Here is a 16,395-nt window from a genome sequence, read left to right as displayed (position 1 = left end):
TGGTGGGGACAGACGATGTAAGAGCTGTGAGGGGAGATGGCGTCAGGCTCCAGAAAGTTACCTGCTAGCCCTCAGCTGCAAGAACAGTACTTTTATGTTGCCTTAACAACTGCAGAAAAGATTGAAGTCACTGATGTTACTGGGGTGAGAGAAACGGAGAGAAAGAGGCAGAAGTTAAGTACTTTTTATTCGCAGTTTTAGCCAAAAATTATTTAAAAAATAATTGTTAAGAAGCGCATTATAATGGACATTTACCTTTCATGGAACTCCTAAAATATTGGTGCTTCTCTTCAGTAGCTTTAAAGCTGTGTTGAGCACTGGAGGGGAGGTAGAAGAGAGTTTGTATTTATGGAGTTTTGAAATCTCTCTCCAATGTTGCATTCTTTCCGTTTTCTTCTTATCCAATAAAGTTTTAATTCTTGTTTATATCCTTGTTTGTTGTCATGGAAATATCTGAAGGCTTTAAGTATAGAATAATTACGGTTTTGTTGTGGAGAGATGCCGAAAGTGGAAAACAGACTTTAAGGGAGAGACCTCCCATTTAAATATGATGCGGCTCCAACAATGCGCAGAAAAGCAGAAGCACTTTGATTACGTCCAGGGGCAGATGTTTTGGCTTTTATTGTAAAGGTATTTGAAGAACAGAAGGTAGCACCTGGTGCATGCTTTCAAAGGTTACCGGTTAGCAACTATCATCAGTGAGTAGCCCTGATGAAACAGCGGGAATCCAGCTTAATAACGTAAAACCCAGAACGTGCTCAAATGACTTTACAGTTGTTTATAGGGCAGTAAACATCTGCGAGGAGACTCGAAAACAGTGCGTGTTTATTAATCAGCAAGGCTGTGCTCTAACGCCGCTGCTTCAGAGGCATCCGTTGTAGCCGTAGCTTGCCGCCGTGCTTCAGCGCGTTGTGCCGCTCGGTCGCGCCGCGGGCGTCCGTGTCCCTCCTCGGTCGGCTTGTTCACCAGGCGGAGAGAGAACATGGTTCATCGGTCACGTCGGTGGGTTTACGCTCGGTTAACAGTACAGAGCGTTTATTAAATAATTTCTGGCGTGAGAGCAGTAGGAGGTGTGTCCTGCATTTTTTTGAATATCACTGGACATTCTTTCTAAAGACCTGCAGGTTTTGACTCAAAGCTGTCCTGGCTTTGGATGGAGATGGGCCCCTGACTTACATGCGTTTATTAATATCCATTATGATTTGAGGTCTACTAGCGCCAGAAGGTGCAGGATGGGATTGCATAGTTAATTATTCCCGGTCATACTTTCTTGTTGACACTTCTAGCTCATGTTAAATGGGGAGCGATAACTTGGCTCAATTCACCAGCAAATCTGCAGTTAATCCACTTCATCTTCACCCAGTACTTATATGGGCTAAATACCCGTGACTCAATACAAATTGAGCATAATATGAGCTGAAGAATTGAAATTCAGACAAAATCAAAAGTATCTTGAGGAGGAATCTGTGCCTTGGATTCCATTGTGTTTAAATTCCCCGTTTCTGAAAGGCAGTTTGAACAACTTTGGATTCTCTAATGTTTGCTAATGCTGTGAATGTTACCTACACGACGTGCTCAGCGCAAAAGTATTATGCGCATCAAAGACAAGGAGTGCGATTTATCTTAACTCTGGTGGAACAGCCCATAAAAATGGGAAGCTGCTTAAACCGACAGGCTTCTGCCATAAGCTGCAGCCCCGTCTCACTGACCACAAGCAGTTTGACAGCGTTTCTGTCACGACCCAGTGTCCCAGCTCAATGCCACCTCCAAAACTTTCAGAAGGTGTTAATGGAAATGTCTATATAGATTGGGATTATTAATGCCTCGGGAAAAGGTGTGGTATTACGAAGCAGAAGTGATGCGGTGGTCAGGCCGTTAATTGTGGTACCCTGGCAATCAGAGGAAAATTAATGATTTTTAACATGTGGCATAGCATGCAATTTCAGTCTGTTAATACAGAGAAAAGTTATGGAGAACCAACTTTTGGATGATTCTGATGAAAATTGCTATAAACTTCCATATAAATCTACATGAAAAAAACCCCAACCTTTGAAAATTGGATCAGATATCCTAATCTATCCTCCATTTCTGCTGCTGAATGGCACAAGGTGCCTTGGAGGGATGAATGAGATCTTGTCTCAGTGTGCTCATTTGTGTTATATTGATCATTACATTCAGTCTTTTCTTAGACCCTAGTATTTAGATGTAATCTGAAAACTAAAATTATGACTCAAAATCTCAGTGTCTGAATCAGGCTTTTTAACTGTTTGCATGAAGTACCACAAATGCGTCCCTGATCCTGCTTGGGCAGTGAATGCTGCTGCGATACAAACAATAATAATTACGTTTACTAAGGAAAAGAGAGGCAAAAAATAGAAGTCCGTTTCTATGAAGTAATGAAAGGTACAATGCAAGCCAGTTAGCCGGCATGTCCTCTTTCCCATGGAAACACCAGAAAAGAGAGAACCCTCTGCTGAAATAAAAGCAGTCTCTACGAAAGGAATCATTGCTTTTTAGAGCCTGTGGGCATCCCCAGTGCAATTTGGGGCTGTGGTCGTGGGGGCTGCTCCTCCTGGGTGATGGCCTACTGGTTCCAGTGGGGCTCGGTGCGGGTGGGGAGAGCCGCACACACAGACCTACTCGTCTGGTTACCGAGGCTTGAGGCATGCCCGTCTATTCCGAATAAAGCCTAACACAAACACTGAGCTAAATGTATTTAGATTATGAATCCATTAGGGAGGCAAGCATCCTTCTGCTAATCACGTAGATGTGCAGTGCGTAAAACAGCGATGTGGGGGGCTGCCGGAGCCCAGTACAGCGAGAACAAGATACTGTTGGGAACTGCTGAGAGAAGGCGATGTCAAAAGGGGACACACAGAGGTCTTCGGGGGTGGCTAAGGTCGGGGCGACGTTCCTGGGGGTTTGTCCCCCAAGAGCAACCGGGTTCCCTGCTGCGGCACGTTGCTGCTGCTCCAGCCGTAGCCCTTCAATGCACGCGCAGGACGAAGCCAGCCCCTCTCCCATCTCAGGGCTGGGGGTCCGGTTAGATGATGCCTTCGTGTCTTGTTGAGTTTCCAGGGTTCGCTTGGGATTCATACACTTTTTTGGTTGGGGCAAATTTTAGAAGTGGAGCAAACAGACTAAACAATATCCCGTGTTTGCTTTTGGGGCAGGGAGTGCATTTGTTTTCAACATCAGGGGTTCTCCAGTTTACTGCTGCTTTACAACATTTATGTAAATGGTCCTTGTCCCTCTGAATTGAATATGTCTTCTACCGTAGATTGGTAATGGGTAAGGATCAGATATTTTCCTACTAAATAGATGTCCCAGTGGTTAAATAATTGCCAAAGCCCAGAAACACGAGAAGAACCTCAAGGGAAGCGCTCAGCGTTTTGTAGTCTCTGGTCAGGAGATCATTTTCAGTGATTTCTTCAGTGTACTGCTTCCAGATGCTGTCCACCAGCTAGGGTCTGGAAGCCTGTTCCATGGCACTACACAATATGGCATTGCTCGGTGGTCTGCATTACGTCCTTTGCATTGCCACCGTTTGTGGCATTTCATGGATTATAACTGATACCAGCCAATGTCAGAGAAATTATTTCAGACAGGGTTGTTGTTATGGAAGCCATAGGATGACAGCAATAATCACTGCAAGACTAAGTAACTATTTACTAAAAATGTTTTATTAAAAATGAATGTAGAAAAATGAATGTAGAAAAATTACAATATTTACACGTTACCGCAACCTCTATCCACAAATAAAAATTTGCTACATTCGCCATTCAACATAAAGTGAGATGAAAAGTATGATTCAGGGTGCAAATGTACAAACAGAAGTTGCTATAGCCTTCCATTCGTCTTCAAATGTGTTCTGTCTGATATTGCTTGATAATCTCCCCCCAAGATAAAATCTGGCAAGCACGCCTTTGGATTATTCAGTGTGATCCCTGTTGCAATATGCTCTGCATGCAGAGACGAATATGTACAGTTAGTTAGATAAAAAAGAAGGTAATGCCAGGGAGTACTCCCCAAGTGACAGCGGGCACGGTGTTATATATTGAGAGTTGAGAACACGGAGCAAAAAAATCTGTGTGTAATAGACAATTTGTCTTAGCATCAGCTGCAAGTTTGTGGAGTCCCCCACGGTTCCCTTCCAGTCCTTTCTAGCAGCCACGACTCCTACGTTACACAAATCGGTTCTTAGCCATAGGGAGGGTTTCTGACTCTAAGCTGCCACCAGTAAATCCGAAATACTTTTTCACAGTTCAAATAATTTTTTCTTTCAAATAAGCTCCTAAAATAACATTTCTAAAAAAAAAAGTTAACTTTTTAATACAATAAATTGCTAAAAAAACCCTCAAACCTGACAACACAGGTCAATCCTGTGCTGGGATCGAAAAGCCCGGTCCATTTGCAAGGAGAACCTACGAGAGTCTTTTCTCCAATATAGCAGGCATCCAGACATGTAGGGAATGGCTTTGTTCTCCCTAGCCTTTTCTGGCAGGCAGAAAATTTCTGAAGTCAATACTGAAATCAGAAAGAAAACTGCAGCAATATTTTCTGTTCTCTGTTGAAACAGATTATTTGAGAATGAGGCAAACCCAAGCGTTCCAGTAAACGATGAAGAATTGCACATATTGGATTACCACTGAAAACAGTATATAGGATGCTATGTTAAAACAGCAGACAAAAGTTAAAACTCATCATTTAAGGCTTATGGCAGTGTTTCTTTGTCAAAAGGAGGGTATTCCTGAAATTCTTCTCTTGCTGCTCAAACGCAGGTATTTAAGTGAACCACCGTACCTGCTTTTCTGAATGACAAAACAAATGCAGGGGCTCATGTCTACTCATTTCCTCTTGTTGACACAGTAGTAAGGTGAATGATGCGCGTTTACTCATGAGGCCCCTATGCAAGGGCCGTGCAGTGATTTAATCACCCGAATGTGGAGGTGAATGCGAGGGTTCCCACGGCAACCTTAGTGTATTAAAAAAATAGACAAGCAGATTTTCTCCTGGCATCAGTCTGTTGACGTAAAGTAACACTTGCAGAACAACTGTCTTCCTTCCCCTCCAATTTTCTCTTCACCTTCTTTTCCCCACTGTTTTCTCTGGACCTGGGCAAAATGCATTCGTGGGGCAAAGTGGTATCGCTCCACTGACAATGCTGCAGGCGTGCCGATTACCGCTACCCGATTTATGCTGTGGATCTAGTCCGCACAGCTTACACTTGCACATCTTTTTTTCCCTTTCTTTTTTTACTATAAAATAGTTCTACTCATAGAGTTAAACAATATAGTGGTCAGTTTTTGAAAAAATTATGGTTTTAAAAAAAATGAAAAATTTCCACCCGTTCCTAAAAATAAAATAAAAATCAAAACAGCATTACCCAAATTGCGGCTCTTGTTTAAGTACGGATAGTTGTGTATGTTTTCCTTAAAATATTAGTCATCGGGGTGTGTTATTCCGCATTACATCCTACCAAATACCGGCCAGTACAAATAAACATGGAAGAACCATGTCATGCTTAATTTGTGGCAAATGTCTAATAGAATTCAGTATTTACAGAAAAACACCTTTTTTCTGGATCAAGTACTTGCTGTCAAGTGTAACAGCAATGACATTACCGAACCTATTGGAAGCCTGGTGAAATGTTTGCGGCACAGCAATTAAGTAAATAGGCACTATCATAATGTGCTGATCAAAATACTGATTGACTTCAAAACCTCTTCTGTGCCATTTCAGCAGCTGTTTTTATGTACAATGTCCTGATTAAGACAGACTAATGTGTTTACTCAAGCCATGATCCTGAAAAATGCTTAAGCACATATTTAATTTCAAGCATGTAAATACTCTGATTTAGTCAGACTGTTCGTGTGCTTAAAATTAATTAGGTGCTTAAGTGCTTTGTTAGATGAGATGAAGACGAGCAGTTTGTTTCTGCCGGCCATTCACTTTTGTAAAACTTAGATTCAGACAAAAACTTCCAGAGTAATTCCACGGGCATCTGGGAAGCACTACTTGCAAAGGCTCCTTATAGGAGCTGAGATATTCAAGACGGGGTCCCAACGGAGACCACGAATAAAATTTGATGTCCAGTCTCAGCCTCGAGTAACCGGACCCAGAGCATCCTCCATCCCACCTGCCGTGGCTGAGCTGGTGTGGAGCATCTCTGCGGAGGTGGCGGCGAGCGCTTACCTGCCCGGGGTTCTGGCCGAAGGTATCATCTGTGGCGTGTGAAATCCTCGCACGCCCCCAGCCCGGCTGGGCAGCGAGCCCTGGTGCCCGTGCCTGCACAAAGCATCGCCATCCGCAGCTGCAGCCAGCTGCTGCTGCTCCCGCCCGGCTGCCGGGGAGCATTCGGCACGGTCGGACCTCGCGCTGAGTGAGCTGAGAAAGGGGAGGCTGGTACTGGCGGTATTGCTACACTGTCTGCTTGTCATCCCCTATTTTACAGAATTTTAAGCTGGTCCTGACTATGCAAACTGGCTCCTTTGGAGTATGCTTTTCATCTTTTAACCGATCATAAAGGCTCCGAAAAAACTTGCTTCTTTGTCCATGTCAACTATGTCACTATTACTGACAGAGACAAAAATCCTGTCCTCTCTTTTCAGCTGAAACACACCACCTTGGTAGATGGAGTAGAGTCCATATTCTGCCTTTTTAGACCAGCAGCTTGTTCTTGCACTTTTCATGAGCAAAATGGGCTCCGGGTAATTAGTCAGTTTGTAAACATATTGGACAAGCTGTTTGGGGTTCCTGATTTGTGCCAACAAATCTGAATCCTCGTTCTCATTTTCACGGAAACGAAAATAAGTTTGTGAGTAGATGTAATAAAACCCAGTTTGGGGTATCACTAGCTCGCCATTTCTCAGCTCCACGTTGTACAGGAAAGAGTGGCCTTTCCTTGACGATTCCCAGTTGTTTATTTTTTGTCCGTTCCCTCTTCTGAGCGAGGAATCTACTTGAGAAAAATAGAGAGAAAATGTTAAATTAAAAGGCAGGTAGTGAAGCCAGGTGTCTGGAGTCGGGGAGTCTGGTTTTTAGCAATGACGTAAGGAAACCTGCTCTTCCCAGCGGCTCGCTAGGGCCGTTCTCAAAACAACCTGAAGGTCCAGAAGGAAGCTGTTTAGCTCTATGTGGGAATTCACACGAACTACTTTTATTTTTAGTTTTTGTGCTCCCAAATAAGAGGAAAATCATCGTGTTACTTAGTAACAAAGTTAAAATATCCATTTGTGTCTGATACCCTCCAAAGCTGTAGAAACCCTACCAAGCCTTTCATTAACATGGCCTGAATGTCAAGCCTCTCCTGTCTCTGTCTCCCATTTCTAATAGGTCTGTCACCATAGCAGCTGGACTCACACAACTAACAGAAAGAAATTAGAGAGAAGAAAAGAGGGAAACTTAACATTAGGAAGAAGGATATTTATGTTTTTTCCCCTGACGAAGGTTCCAGAAGAAAAGTTAGTGAGGTACCCAGAGGGAGTGGGCTTTCTCCCTGTTCTGCAAGAATTAGCTGAAAAAAACATTGTTTAAGAACAAGACGACTTTTTTATGATTTGTTTCTTACTGTTAACTCAAAGTGAGTATTAAAAAGTATATATAAGCACCAGGCTAGCAATGAGAGAGTAAGTTCTGTGATCTTTAACTGTTTTTAAAGGTTTTTCCTTACTGCGTGGGGACAGGGAATTCTTCCTATTGCTGTTGCCCGTCAGATGCGCGGCGATCCTGTTGACGGGACTGCGGGGTGGCTGCTGCCCATCGGTGTGCGACAGCGTCAGGGCTCTTTCAGCTAAGGAAAGACCAGAAAAGGAGCCTCACGTTAGAAGCAAGAACGTTAGAAAGCACGTCTGTCCCATCTGACCTGATTTTCAGGAACAGGTATGTCATTTTTTTAATTGACTAAATCGTAGACTGAATGCTGTATATTGGCCAACAAGGCTCAAGTGTCTCTTTCGCTCTTGCTCTCCGTGAAATATCTTTATATGCCTCTTTGTTGTCCTTTCTCTCCTCCTCCCACCCCAAATTTACCAACAGACAACTTAAAATAACCCATAGCACCAAATTTTCACATTCATGATCGGTATCTTTTATGGTTAAGTATTCACAATCTTTCCTCCAAATTTCCACTTGGAGGTTGTGATGCTTTTGCTCGACGTGTTTAGAGCTGTATGAGCTTCAGCAGAGCTATTCCTTGCCTGATCTATGCGTGGAGCAGGTCAGTGCTGCTTGTTCCCGGGCGAGCAGGCCGTTTAATGTCCCCAGAGCACCGTGGGACCGAGTCCTCTGCATCCACCTCGCTGACCTTGCTCTACCCACTCGACCATATTTCTGGCTCCTGAAAATTTGCCTTCTCGTAATAAGTAATCCTTTTTTTGATGACTTGCTGCCAGTACAAGATCTTAGTCAGTCTTTTCTACACTTCTAAAAAACTGAATCACTGCACATCAGGTGCCACTAGCAGCTCCTTTTTGCCACAGATAATAAAATTATTATAATACCGTTGACTGCAGATATGTTTTCCTCGTAGCTTCTCGACATCATCTGCCAACAAACACAGAGAAAACGAACTAGTTTCTCAGCAGAAACAGATAGGTGCAGGAAAAAGATACTCCTTTCTCAAACTCATGAATAAAGGGTATTCTGGATTTGATCAACAAGCAAATAAAAAAAAAAAAGCGTATGAATTTGTTGCAATGACGTATTTCTACGTTTACATCTTTTATGTAACAAAATATGTGGGAAAACATTTTCAAGCTCAGCCACCTGGGCTTTAAGTCTATTGGAAAATTTGACCCTCATGCTTTTCTCAAATAAGAAGCGATACAGTCTACAAGCATCTGCTTCCATTTGCAGAATACTCAGCAGTGTGCACTTCCGTGAGATCTTAGCTCTGAGAAATTAAATTTCGTTTATTTTTATACCTCTACCTATCTATCTCTCTAAGCCCTTAAGCCAGCGTATCTTACTTTCTGCATTTCCCTTCTTTATAACTGTTTGCTGACTGCTGAAATGACCTAGCTTGGTTACCGACGGTGGGGCAGCTGCAGCAAGCGTGCTGAGGGTTTGAGATGATTTACCTGGGTGACTAACACAGGCCGCTTACTGATGGGTTCTGCCCTGCCACATTTCTGTTTATCTATTTATTATTATTATTATTATTATTATTATTATTATTATTATTATCATTATCATTATCATTATCATTATCATTATCCTCATCCTCATCCTCATCCTCATCCTCATCCTCATCCTCAATTTATTATTTCTAGCACCCAGGCTATCTTTTTTTAAGCAATCAGGGAGCCAGTAGGTATATTAGATGTGTAAATGTCCACCAAATAAAACAATGCTTTCTTTATGCAGAAGTTCAGGGACTTCACCAGCAGAGCTTCCACCAAAGGAGCCGAGATCTCTGAACGCAAAGAGAGGGTCTGTTTTGGGCTGCAAGATTTGCCAGGTGAGTTTCAGCCAGCAGTGAATTTTTATGGATGAGCTTTTTAATGTGCTGGAGATGAGATTTTGAAAACCATTCCAGAAGATTTTAGCCTTTCTGATTTTTCAGCCTGGCCTATTTTCCCCTCTGTAGCCAAAACTGTATGTCTCGTGTGTCAGTCATGCAGGAGATGGCTTTCTCTGAATGCTGAGCTGGGAAGGTGCTGTGCCCGATGCTGTGTGCTCGCTCTCTTTCCTCCCCTAATACGTTACAGAGCTCACGACTAGGCCATTCCTCAGGCACCTTTTTACCTCTCCCCGTGCTACATTTCAATCTCATTTTCTCATGCCAGCCTCCCTGTATTCCCAAAGAGGGAGCGACACCTCTGCTAGCACTACAATCTGTATGGTCAGGGAGAAAACAAGCTCGAGTCAAACACTTCTACCCTGAGGTATTTCAGACGAGCCAACCCATCACTGAAATTCGCTTAGTAAAAACCGATTGTCTTTGCTTTATTATTTCCTGAACGTAGTGAAACCACTGTCATGGGTTGTTTTGGCTTCAGTGCGAGCACGCTGCAGCTGAAGCTGTGGCTTGACTATTGCTTTGCAACAAAACAATCTGAGAGCCCCCCTTTATTCTGCTATTAGGATTCTCTGAGTATCACCAAGCACACTGTTTCAGCGTGTCGGCTCCCAAATACCTTTTTAATTAACTTTCCCAGGTGCCACTTTACTTGCCAGCAGGGATCAGCTGCTCTGTCTTCGTTTTCAATTAGATCCAAGTTTTGGATGAAATTTCCGATTTCCTCCCCCGTGAGACAAGCGATGCCGCTCTTGGAGTACGTGTCCTGGAGCTGCAGCAGAAGGGAAAGCCAGGATTTTTCACCTGTGATGTGCTCGCAGATGTTCAGCTGTAGGATGGCTCTAAATTCACTACGCTTAGGAACATACTTTCCTTTAAAGCATTTGCTATTATGGTGCAAGTTATGACTACAGCACAAGTAACTCATCCTGATTTTACATATTTATTTAACTACGATGGCATACCTAATATGCAAAAATATACTTACATTATCCCCACGGACATAAATTTGGTATCCAGCACTCAACCAAATAAGTTTTGTGAAAATTCAATACCCAAACCACTCATGTTTTGAATTCTTTAGTTTCTCTAGTTCCGCATTAAAAACATTTCTTTCGCACAAGGGATTTTTCTTCACAAATTATTGAGGATGAAATCAAATATCAGACCTTAAAAGTATTTTCCAGTCTGTCTTTTCAGTCAACGCCACTGACAATCCAGGCTTTTGCTGATATATCTCCATATCCTCCCCACATCCAGTTTGGGATCTCTCTGTAACTGTATTTGACCCAATAGTCCAGAACAAAGTCCAGACAACACAGATGACATTTGGGTCCAAATAAAATTATAATGCTGAATGCCTGTGACATGGGCCTACAGCTATACTCTCTAGCCATAGAGAAAGCATGTTTTCTTCCGATAAAGAGAAATGAGTTTGAAGAGAGTGGCAAAACTCCTGTGGACTCCAAGGGAATCGGACTGGGAGAGTCTGTATCCCAGCAGCAAGCTCTTCCCAAGCCCGGCTGCATCCGCAGGGCGAGGGATGCAGACAACTCCAGCTGGCGCTGTTGTTTAACGTAGGAGCAGGTAACCCCAGCTGCCTCCAGCGCATCCCAGCGGAGATCAGCTCCTGTTTGCTTTGAACTCGGTTGCTGCTGCATCAGCTAGACCGACTGGTAAGGCTTGTTGTGCCAGCAAAGCACTACAGGAACTGGGAAGAAAGAGCAATCAGCAATAAACATGCAAAGCATTCAGATGGACTCCTTCTAACATTTAAATGCCACTCTTCTTATGTTAAAGAAGCTTAGCTAAACAGGTACATTTATTCTAGAAGTACCGGTTTCAGCTGTCCTTGAGACTGGGGTATTGAAAGCAACAAATGCAGGCACCTCCTCCTTCACACTCCATCCTTTTCCCGCCTGTTAGAAAACAAAGGCGTTTAGGAAGGGATTTCAGCTCCAGGAGGATTAGGAGAATTCACCCATACCACCCTGCAAGCCCTAAGGGGCTGAGCAGCCCCTCAGTTTGCAGCAGCAGACTATTGACCTTCACCTAATACTGGAAATGATGCTGTACTCTGTAGGCACCAAAGCGAAATGGGGCCACCGCTATGAGCATCTGTGCAGGTTTCTGTGTCCTTGCTGAGAAGTACAGTGATATTCTTCAATCAGGTTTCTTGTTTCAAGAACTCACTTAAAGTGATTAAAATTATGTGCTTATTAAGGTAAAAACGCACTTAAAACTAAGGGCTCTGACAGCTTTACCTATACTAGCTTCTATAACAAAGTAGTTTGAGTTTAAAAAAAAAATCTGTGAGCAGAGGAGATATTAGTTTATTCTCTTACTGGATCTGCTAGAGCTCACCTCTGAGCTTTGCCCAACGATCTGGAAGCAAACAGTCCTGCACTGCTGCCTTTTCCTGACCTGGCATACTTTTCCCCCCAAACAGCTTTACTATCCTGGCATTGGAACAATATTTTGCATGCATTTTGAAATCCTCAGGGAAGGCAGACTTGTACCAGCACCATATGGTACTGAAGGATTGGTATTTCTGTTTTACCGGTAGAGAAAGCAAGGCATCGGGGGGGTTGTAAGACTTGCTCAAATGAGGTTTATCTGTAGCACTGAGGTTCTTGAGGACAGAAGTCCTGCAGGAAAGCTATCTGGTAAAGCTTCCCTCCTATTCTAGGCGTAGTGCGTGGACTGTGTTTTCAAAACAGAAGGAAGCCAGGATATTTTCCTTGCAGCCCTGTATCCTGAAGCATAATGAACTTTATTGTGCTCCTGTCTCAGCACTTCCTCCCATAGCAAAAACCGTTAAACAAATGGTCCTATTCGTAGTCTGACTCAGATTACTACAGCTGTCGAGAAAAAAAAAACCTGCTCGTTTTACATTATTCTTTTTGTAAAGATGAAAATATCTGCTGTCTGTGCAGCCATAGTAATTTGGCGAAGGTGGAGAAATGCAGATATTGTGAACAACAAAGGGAAGAAAATGGGCAGACAAAAATCGCAGTTTATCTTTTGAGATTTATTCCACATGCACCATGTGGACGTGGGGTAGCAGACTGTGTTTCTAGATAAGCGTTTTCCTTGTTTATTGTGCACCAGGCGGCACATGCAAGCGTATGTGCTTCAGGCCCCCTCCAGAGCCAGCGACCTCCCTTGTAGCCCAGCAGAACTTCAGTGTGGGCAGATTTAGCTTTTCACACCAAATGCAGGCTTGTTATTCTTCAGAAACAGTCAGCTGTAGTTTGGGCAAGTATCACTAGATGTGGTTGTGTCCCAGGTGTACATATTTGAATAAAAGGAGGGGAAAGATAAGTGTGGTTACTAATTACTTAAGATTGGCAAGCCTGTTAGCGAAGGACTCTGGACCATATCCATGAAGAGATGAGAATGCATTTATATATTTTTCTTCATTATCAGTATTATGGAACCTGATTTCATAAAATCAACACATCTCTGCGACTCCCCCATTTCACCAAGTCTGGGACAGCCACAGCTACAAACTTAGCAGGAAAATCTCTTTTATACATTTCCAAAATATGAGCATTGACTTATATTGTAGAATACCGTATATGCTTTAGCATTTGCTTCACAGCAGACTTTGACACCTCAGAAGACTCCACCTATTTAAATCTGGTCTGGAATAAATGCACAGGTAAGATAACATTTTAACTCATGCACTGCTTTCTGAAGTTGTGTCAGACTTACCTGCAGTTAGGTTTACCTTAGTGCCAGGGAGAGGGACAGGCTGGTACAACTGCACAGCAGGACAGTAAACTTTGGGCAAGACACTCGGGGAAACCCCGGGTACCAGGGGGTCAGTGAAAAGCAGGACCACACACATAAAGGGTTGTGGGACTATAAATAAATGTCATTTCCTTGGAATGCAAATGGTCTTTTGCAGGAAGAGGAAAGAGTTAAGGAGCAGCTAGCAGGCTTGAAGGGTGGCTGCAAGGAAACCGAAGCATCTGCCTATACAATGGGTCTTTTACAAGTCATTCTGAGCAATTCAGTGGTGTTTGCTGTCTGGGTGAAGTTCCCTTGGTATTAGTCACTGTCTTAAAACTATGTCTTTTCCTAGAGGAGGTATTTAAAAAGCACCTCGGCTTTTCTCAGTCGTTTTTCCCCGTTGTCTATAGGAATACCCAGCTGGCAGAGCCTGCTGCTGCTGCAGTCCTCCGAGCCCTGCTAACGCTTCTGCAGCGCTGGTGGGGCACCGCAATGTGATGAGAGAGCAAGTTTGGGGCTCTAATGAAAAGCACATTTGCTACTTCTCTGCAAAAAAAAAAATTGTTAACTTCTTTAAAAAAAAAAAAGCAACAAGGCAGAAACTTTTTAATTGTCCTCGCCTTGAGCTCCCTCCCCTGCGCGCAGACCCAGGGCCCCGCAAGCTCAGACAAAGGAGCAGGCACGGAGCGGAGCTTTGTCCGGGGGCGCCGGGGCTGGGGCTGCCGCCCTGCAAAGGCGTTAGCGCTGCCCGCGGCTCCGCCGAGGGAGGCGGGGAGAGCGGGGTCCCTTCTGCGGGAGATGGGGAGAGCGGGGTCCCTTCTGCGGGAGATGGGGAGAGCGGGGTCCCTTCTGCGGGGAGACGGGGAGAGAGCGGGGTCCCTTCTGCGGGAGATGGGGAGAGAGCGGGCCCCCCCGGCCGCCCCCACCAACCTGTTTGAGCTCGTTGGTGAAGTAGAGGAAGGTGACGGCCACGCAGACGGACTGCAGGAGCACGGCGGCGACGAGCACGGCCCCGCAGGTCTGCCCCGGGCTGGGCCCGGCGGCGGGCAGCATCATGGCCGGGCAGGGCTGGCCGCAGGACGCGCCGCGCTCGGCGGAGGCTGCGCCCGCCGGGGCAGAGGCGGAGCGGGCCCGGGCCTCACCGCCGCTGTCCCGCGGCGAAGTGCGGCCCCCCGCAGCCCGGCGCTGCCCTGCCCGCCCCGGCTCCCCGCCTCCCCGGCAGCCCCGGCCCCGCGGCGGCGGGCGGGACGCTGCCTCCCCCCGCCCCGTCCCGTCCCCTGCCGCCCCGCCGGGCCGGGCCGCCGCGGGGGTGCTGGGGGTGCGGGTCCTGCCGGGGGGGCCCCAGCCCCTGCCCGCCCCCCTGGAGCGAGGAGCCGTTTGCCAGCCGTCACGGTGCGGGGCATTTCCGAGCAACCTTTCTGAGCGATCTCCAGTAGGGAATGGTGGAAATGGGATTTTTTAAAAGAGATTAAAGCTGTGGTTGAGTACGGAGGGGCCCAGAGTTTCCTAACTCCAAGCTGAGTTATAGAATCACAGCATGGTTTGGGTTGGAAGGGACCCTCAAGATCATCTGGTCCTTGGGCAGGGACGCCTTCCACTAGACCAGGTTGCTCAAAGCCCCATCCAACCTGGTTCTATCATTCCGTGATGCCTTCGTGCCTTGGTGAGTTTCCAGGGGTCGCTTGGGTTTTGTACCCTTTTTTGGTTGGGGCAAATTTTAGAAGTGGAGCGAATAGACCAAACAATATCCCGTGTTTGCTTTTGGGGCAGGGAGTGCATTTGTTTTCAGCATTAGGGAACCTCCAGTTCTACATCTACATTTATGTAAATGGTCCTTGTCCCTCTGAATTCAACCTATCTTGTAACTCGATGATCCTTATGGGTCCCTTCCAACTGGAGACATTCTATGATCTTCTACTGTAGTTTATCCTTCTCGGTACCTTCTCCCGTAGAGCTGGTGCATCACAGAGAGGTGCCTGCAGGCTGGTAACCCGTACCTGTACCATGAGCTCCAGTCCAGTGCTGCCATTGCAACCTTCCGGACAGCACTGCTTCTCCCCCCAGTCACGACATGCTTAATGTCACGGTACATGAATGCCAGGTACGTCCTGGGCTTGCTTTATCTGAAGTCACTTTGAGGGTTGGTTGGCTGATTGGCTGGTTGGTTTTCAAACCTCAAAGACTCCTTCTTGCAAACTTTCCTCCAAACCGCTGAGCCCAGATAGAAGTTTTCCAAAGGCAAGTGCATGATTTAGGATATGTCCGTTGACTTTCACTGGGGCTTTGACACCTTCGCCTCACACAGACTGCGGATTGTAAGCAACTTCATCATTATCTGCAGATGCTGTAAAATCAGCAGAGGTATGGTCTGCTGACAGTGCAGCCGTGGAGAATCGGGATTTCAAATCCAAATGCGGAGACTTGAGTTAGTTCCCTTTCAGGCTGTTGCTGCAGGGCAGGATAAAACTTTGCCCCCTGCCCAACAGCCATAACCTGCGTGCCAGGGTGCAGGTGGGAGTTCTCGGTATAATTACAGAGCAAAATTAAAACAAAGATCTCTTCATCTCTCCTGACTATTGAGGAGATCTTTAGAAGACCTAACTGCATTGTATTCAACCATTTACAGGGAAAGTAAATGTTTTTTCTTCCATCATAATGTAGCACAATGATCCCCGAATCCCTGTTTGACGTGGCAGCAGGCAGTTTATTTGTCTGGCTCTTTGTAGCATTCAATCCGCGTGCCAAAACAGTTCAGATCTGTGTAATTCTAACACATATGTCAGATGGGGAGGATTAACATTTTCTTGAAAGTGAGCTCATGATCTCCTATGACTTTTCAGCAAAGTAAACGTGACTTTTTGGGCTCCTTCTGCTTTGCGGCATCCCAGCCCCTTTCTGAGTGGGGCTAGTGGGACTCCCGTTTGCTTTTACTTAATGCAAAGTAGCTCTTTGCATCAGCTCCAGAACAAGAGTTTCTAACAGATTTTAGCATACGCACAAAAGAATCCTACAAAAAAACCTGCCTCCACTCGACTTTGTTTATCATGATTTATAAATTCCTAAGAAAGAAATTTCATCTGGGGGAGCCGTGTGAAGAGGCAACGAAAAGTTGGTAAACTTGGAGGACGATTCCTGCC

At 45.2% G+C, this 16,395-nt stretch overlaps 1 protein-coding gene across 2 annotated transcripts; it reads right to left on the bottom strand.

Moving 5' to 3' along the window:
* Positions 1–3,661: 3,661 nt before the first annotated feature.
* On the bottom strand, positions 3,662–14,366 carry TNFSF10 (TNF superfamily member 10). Of its 2 annotated transcripts, none has more exons than XM_082318986.1 (5): positions 14,189–14,366; positions 10,140–10,292; positions 8,502–8,544; positions 7,673–7,792; positions 3,662–6,961 (listed from the first exon to the last, which is right to left on the bottom strand). In XM_082318986.1, exons 1-5 carry the CDS (start codon positions 14,312–14,314, stop codon positions 6,513–6,515), a joined length of 891 nt encoding a protein of 296 aa, XP_082175112.1. In that variant the 5' UTR covers positions 14,315–14,366; the 3' UTR covers positions 3,662–6,512. The 2 variants fall into 2 exon arrangements, with proteins under 2 accessions (XP_082175112.1, XP_082175113.1); XM_082318987.1 differs by having other exon boundaries at positions 3,662–6,958.
* Between the last annotated feature and the right edge of the window lie 2,029 nt (positions 14,367–16,395).

The sequence above is a fragment of the Platalea leucorodia genome (assembly GCF_965183815.1).
Source record: "Platalea leucorodia genome assembly, chromosome: 8".
NCBI classification, from domain to species: domain Eukaryota; kingdom Metazoa; phylum Chordata; class Aves; order Pelecaniformes; family Threskiornithidae; genus Platalea; species Platalea leucorodia.
Note: the sequence above shows the minus strand (reverse complement) of the source record. Positions and strands in the feature narration are given on the sequence as shown.

Bases quoted from the DNA above. Each gene is read 5' to 3' on its own strand.
- TNFSF10 (XM_082318986.1), bottom strand. From the start codon at position 14,314: ATGATGCTGCCCGCCGCCGGGCCCAGCCCGGGGCAGACCTGCGGGGCC. The intron at 10,293-14,188 runs GTTGGTGGGGGC...CTTCTGCTGCAG, and splicing joins TCACCAACGAGCTCAAACAG to CTCCAGGACACGTACTCCAA. The intron at 6,962-7,672 runs GTAAGGAAAAAC...ATTTTTCTCAAG, and splicing joins GAATTCCCTGTCCCCACGCA to TAGATTCCTCGCTCAGAAGA.